Source organism: Penaeus monodon, chromosome 16 (genome assembly GCF_015228065.2).
Source record: "Penaeus monodon isolate SGIC_2016 chromosome 16, NSTDA_Pmon_1, whole genome shotgun sequence".
In the NCBI taxonomy this organism is placed as follows: domain Eukaryota; kingdom Metazoa; phylum Arthropoda; class Malacostraca; order Decapoda; family Penaeidae; genus Penaeus; species Penaeus monodon.
In genome coordinates, this window is record NC_051401.1 from 18,377,879 (window position 1) to 18,382,878 (window position 5,000).

A 5,000-nucleotide genomic window follows, 5' to 3' on the forward strand; every position below is an offset into this window, starting at 1 on the left:
TTCAAATAATGGGGAATTGAACACCGTCATGGCCGAGCGAAGAGAGGAAGAGAGAGGGGAGAGGGAGAGAGAGAGAGAGAGAATGAGAGAGAGAGAGAGAGAGAGAATGAGAGAGAGAGAGAGAGAGAATGAGAGAGAGAGAGAGGAGAGAGAGAGAGAGAGAGAGAGAGAGAGAGAGAGAGAGAGAGAGAGAGAGAGAGAAAGGAGAGAGAGAGAGAGAAAGGAGAGAGAGAGAGAAAGGAGAAAGAGAGAGAGAGAAAGAAAGAGAGAGAAAGAAAGAGAAAGAGAGAAAGAAAGAGAGTGAGAGAATGCGAGAGTTATAAAGTAAATGAGTTACTAAGTGCGAAGGAGACCTCGAAAGGCGACGAAAGAGGCGGCGGGTACTTAAGTACAACAAATGAATAAATGACAAGGACAAAGTTACGCACGCACTCACTCTCCACCGAAATCGACCTGGCACTCTCCCGCAACATCTCGCGACATCCGAACACCTCTTCCCTGAGGCCGAGAGGGACGGCAGCAGCTCATCCATCGCCAAACGAGCCTGTTGATTCAACCATCTTTGCTGCCACGCCCCCAGCGCACACGCGGGCACATACAAACGTACAAACACCATTAGAGAGACGCCCCTCTAACATGCAAACACACAAACAAAAAAACAATACGTACAGACACATGCACGTAGAATCACGTACACATATACACACACTGGCAAACACACATACAATAACGAAAAGTTACACACAAACAGAAGCATGAAAACAGACACAAACATACACAATGCACAAAAAACAAAAGATTCACACGTACAGCCACATACGCGCAGATACACGTAGACAACAGACGCAAACACACACACACACACACATACACACATACATACACAAAAACACATCAAACAAACAAGCAAAAAGGACACGTACACACAAACATAAAAAACAGATAGCGACCGACTACAAAAAACAACAGCATTCTGTCGAGTCAGGAAGCAAATCGAATACAAATTGATACAGCAGCAGTACACGTTGAGTCATCGAGCAATGGAGAACAAGAAATGCAGTTGAGTGGGAGGGGAGGGGGGAGGGGGGAGGGGAAGTGCGAGGGGAGGGGGGAGGGGAGAGAGGAAGTGGGAGGGGAGGGGGGAAGGGCGAGGGGAGGGGCGAGAGGAAGTGGGAGGGGAGGGGGTAGGGGAGAGAGGAAGTGGGGAGGTGGTGGGGGAGAGGGAACGAGAGAGGGAGAGGGGCGGGGTGAAGGGAGGAGGGAAGTGAGAGAGAGAGGGCTGGATGAATTGGAGAGGAGAGGTGAGAGAGAGGAGGAAAGGGGAGAGGGGAGAGACAGAAGGAAAGGAAGGATAGAGAGAGAAGGGGGGAATTGGAAAATGAAGGGACAAGAGGAGAAGGAGGAGGAAGGGGGGAAAAAGGGAAACATAGGGAAGAAAAGGGAGAAGAGAGAGAAGGAATGGAGATGTATGAGAAAGGGGAGAGGGAAAGAGACAGAGGAAGGCAGGGCGAATGAAAAAAAACAGTAGCATAGGGAGGAGAGGAAATTAAAAACAAGAGGGGAGAGGAATATGGGGAAGCTGTGTCGGGGGAAAGAGTAAGGGGAAGGGGGTGGGGAGGCTACAGAGGGGGAAAAGGTCGTGAACGAAGTCTGCAGGCAAAGCAGTTTACGATTCACCCCCCCCCCCCCACCCGTGTCAGCAGGTCACGTCATCGAACGTCAACGGAATGAAAGAGCAGGAGGGCTGAATGGAATGTATTGGGATAGAAGGAGGGAAGGGGGAAAGGAGGGAAGGAGGGAGGGAGGGAGGAGGAGGGGGAAGGGAAGGATGAGGGAAGGAGGGAAAGAGGGGCGGAGACAGGGAGGCGAGAGGGAGGAAGGAGGGGAGGGGAGGGAAGGGGAAGGGAGGGGAGGGGAGAGAGAGTGAGAGAGAGAGAGAGAGAGAGAGAGAGAGAGAGAGAGAGAGAGAGAGGAGGAGGAGAGAGGGAGAGAGGAAGGGAGAGGGAGAGGGAATATAGAGGGAGGGAGAGAGGCGGGAGATGAGAGAGCGAATGAAGGACGAGAAGGGAAGAGAAAAAGAGTAAATACGGACTATAAAATAGACAGAAAAACACAAGAGATTAAACAGTTATCTCCTCCAGACAAATGGACAAACAATAAATCGCACAGTGCTCATGCAAAACAAAATCGATTATCTCCAAATGCTCCGTAGAACAAAAAAAAAAAGCAAAAAAAAAGTAAAAAAAAGTAAAAAAAAAAAGAAAGAAAGAAAAAGCAATCTCCTTGTAAACAAACACAACAAATTGTTCAATAAATCTTCAACCGATAAAAGACGTCCTTATAAGAGAGAAAGAGTAATCGAAGATTTTGAAGTCTAAAGGAGCGACGGAAAAAATCTTTAATGACATGAACATAAAGATGGAAAGGAAGATGGAAAAGGAGGATGAAAAATGGAGATGCGAGAGACGAGGAGAGAGAGAGAGAGAGAGAGAGAGAGAGAGAGAGAGAGAGAGAGAGAGAGAGAGAGAGGAGGGAGAGGGAGGGGGAGAGAGAGAGAGGGGGGGGAGGGGAAGGAGGAGAAAGCGAAGAGAGATGATGAAAGAGAGAAGAAATGAAAAAGGAAGGGAAGAAAGAAAGAGTAAGAGTGGAGGGAAGAAAGAGGTAAAAGAGAAAAGAAAGAGAAAGGAAGGAATGAAAAGAGAGAGAAAGTCAGAAAGAGAAAAGAGGAAAAAGGAGAGAGAGAGAGAGATGAAAAGGAGAAAACAAAAAGGAGAAAAGGGAGAAAAATCGACTAAAAAAAAGGGTGGGGGGCCCCAATAATCGGAAATAAAGGACTCAGGGGGGAGGTCGGGGGTCAGGGGGTCTTTTCCCCTTTTGCCCCCTCCCCCCCCTCATTTCTCCCCCCTTTCCCCCCACCCCCCACCACCCCCCCACCCCCAACACTCTCCTTTCCCCTCGGGGCCCAAAAAAAGATTTTCACCCCTAAAAGGATCTTTTCCCCCCCCACCCCTTCCCAAAAAAAAACCCCAAATTTCCCCGGGGGGGGGGGGGGAAAACCCAAAAAAAAAAAAAAAACGGGGGGGGGCCGGGGGGGGGGGGGGGGGGGGGAAAAGGGGGGGGAAAAATTGGAAAGGGGGGGGGCAAAAGGGGAAAAAAAAAGGAAAAGGGAAAGGGAAAAAGGGGGGGGGGGGGCAGAGGGGGGGAGGGGAGGGAGGGAAGGAGGAGAGGGGGGAGGGAAGGAAAAAGAAGAAATAGGGAGGGGAGGGGAGGGAGGGAGGGAGGAGGGAGGGGGGAGGGGGGGAGGGGGGGAGGGAGAGGAAAAGGGGAGGGGAGAGAGGGGAGAGGGGAGAAGAAGAGAGGGGGGAGAGAGAGAGAAAAGAGAGAGGAGAGGGAGAGAGGAGAGGGGGAAGAGAGGGGGGAGGGCCGGGGGAGGGGGGAGGGGGAGGGGAGGGAAAGAGGGAGGGGGGAAAAAGGGGGGAAAAAGGGAAGGGAGGGAGGGAAAAGGGGAAGGGGAGAGAGAGGGTGAGAGAGAGAGAGAAAAGGAGAGAGAGAGAGAGGGAGGGGGGAGAGGGAGAGAAGAGGGGATAGAGAGAGAGAGGGGGGGAATTTTGGGAGAGGGAGGGGGGGGAGGGAGGGAGGGGGAGGGGGAGGGGGGAGGGGGGAGGGGGGGGAGGGAGGGGGGGAGGGGGGGGGAGGGGAGAGGGAGAGAGAGAGAGCAAAGGGAGAGGAGAAGAGGGAGAGGGAGAGAGAGAGAGAGAGAGAAGAGGAGAGAGAGAGAGAGAGAGAGAGAGAGAGAGAGAGCAGCGAGAGCGCGACAGCGAGAGAGACCCACCCACCTGCTCGCGACATCCCGGCCGCGTCCTCGGCTGCCTATCATAATGGCTCGCTCGACGTCCTCTGGCATACTAAACGGCCTGTAATCAAAGGCGCCACACCCTCTGATTCCCGCGATATCGTCTGACCTTCTCTATACATCGGATGTCCTGACCTATGACTTATCTGTTTCTCTCTGCTCCCCCAATCTCTCACCTTTCTAGCTCTCCGGCTCCGCTTTGTCTTGTCTGTTTCCTATCTCTCTCTCATTCACCTTCCCTCTCTCTCTTCCCATCTCCCTTACAATTCTCCCTCTCTATCTTCTTCCCACTCCCCTCTCCCTCTCTCCATCTCTCTCCCCTCCCCTCTCCCTCTCTCTCCCCCTCCCATCTCCATATCTCCATCTCTCTCCCCTTCTTTCCCTCTCTCCTTCCCCCTACCTCACGCCATCCCCCTCCCTCTCTCCTCTCTCCTCCTCCCTCTCCCTCTCTCTATCCCAAGTCGGTTACAGAATCACCAGTCATTGTAAGACGTAAGGCGTAAGACGTTGCGAAAGAACATACTTCAGTACTAATTGGGGGGGGGGGGTACGTGAAAAATTGGAAACGACGTATAGACAGACAGACAGACAGATAGATAAACAGAGAGAGAGATGGAATGCGAGAGAGGGAGTGCGGGAAATAGAAAACCAAAACCGACAATCACGCGGCCACCCACAGACAAATGAGACTTGCTTTGTCGGCAACAGATGTAAACCGACCAACATCTGTGGCCTCTTATCTCAGGAACACCGACTGGAAGACCAACAACACAAACGTCAACATCAACGGCGACATCACCACTTAGACCGTCATCAACAACAGCAGCAAGAACATCAAAAAGAAACATCACTAACAACAGTGCCCATGAACAACAACATCAACATCACTGCCCATATCATCAAAATTAAGATCAGCACCCGCGTGTCAGCAGCTGCAGCATCACCAACAGTAACGCCACCACCAACAGTAACAACACCAGCAACAACTTCAACAATAACGCCACCACCAACAGTAACAACACCAGCAACAACTTCAACAATAACGCCACCACCAACAGTAACAACACCAGCAACAACTTCAACAGTAGCACCAGCACCACCACCACCACCACCACTGCAACAGGAACATGACCAACAGCAGCACCCA

At 51.7% G+C, this 5,000-nt stretch overlaps 1 protein-coding gene across 1 annotated transcript in view; it reads left to right on the forward strand.

Moving 5' to 3' along the window:
* LOC119582969 (WASH complex subunit 3-like) overlaps positions 1-5,000 on the forward strand; it is a 10,968-nt gene that overhangs the window by 5,917 nt on the left and 51 nt on the right. The window contains exon 2 of the mRNA XM_037931484.1: positions 4,533-5,000. This exon is cut by the window's right edge and continues 51 nt beyond it. Coding sequence (XP_037787412.1) covers positions 4,533-5,000 — 468 coding nt within the window. The remainder of the gene's footprint in view (positions 1-4,532) is intronic.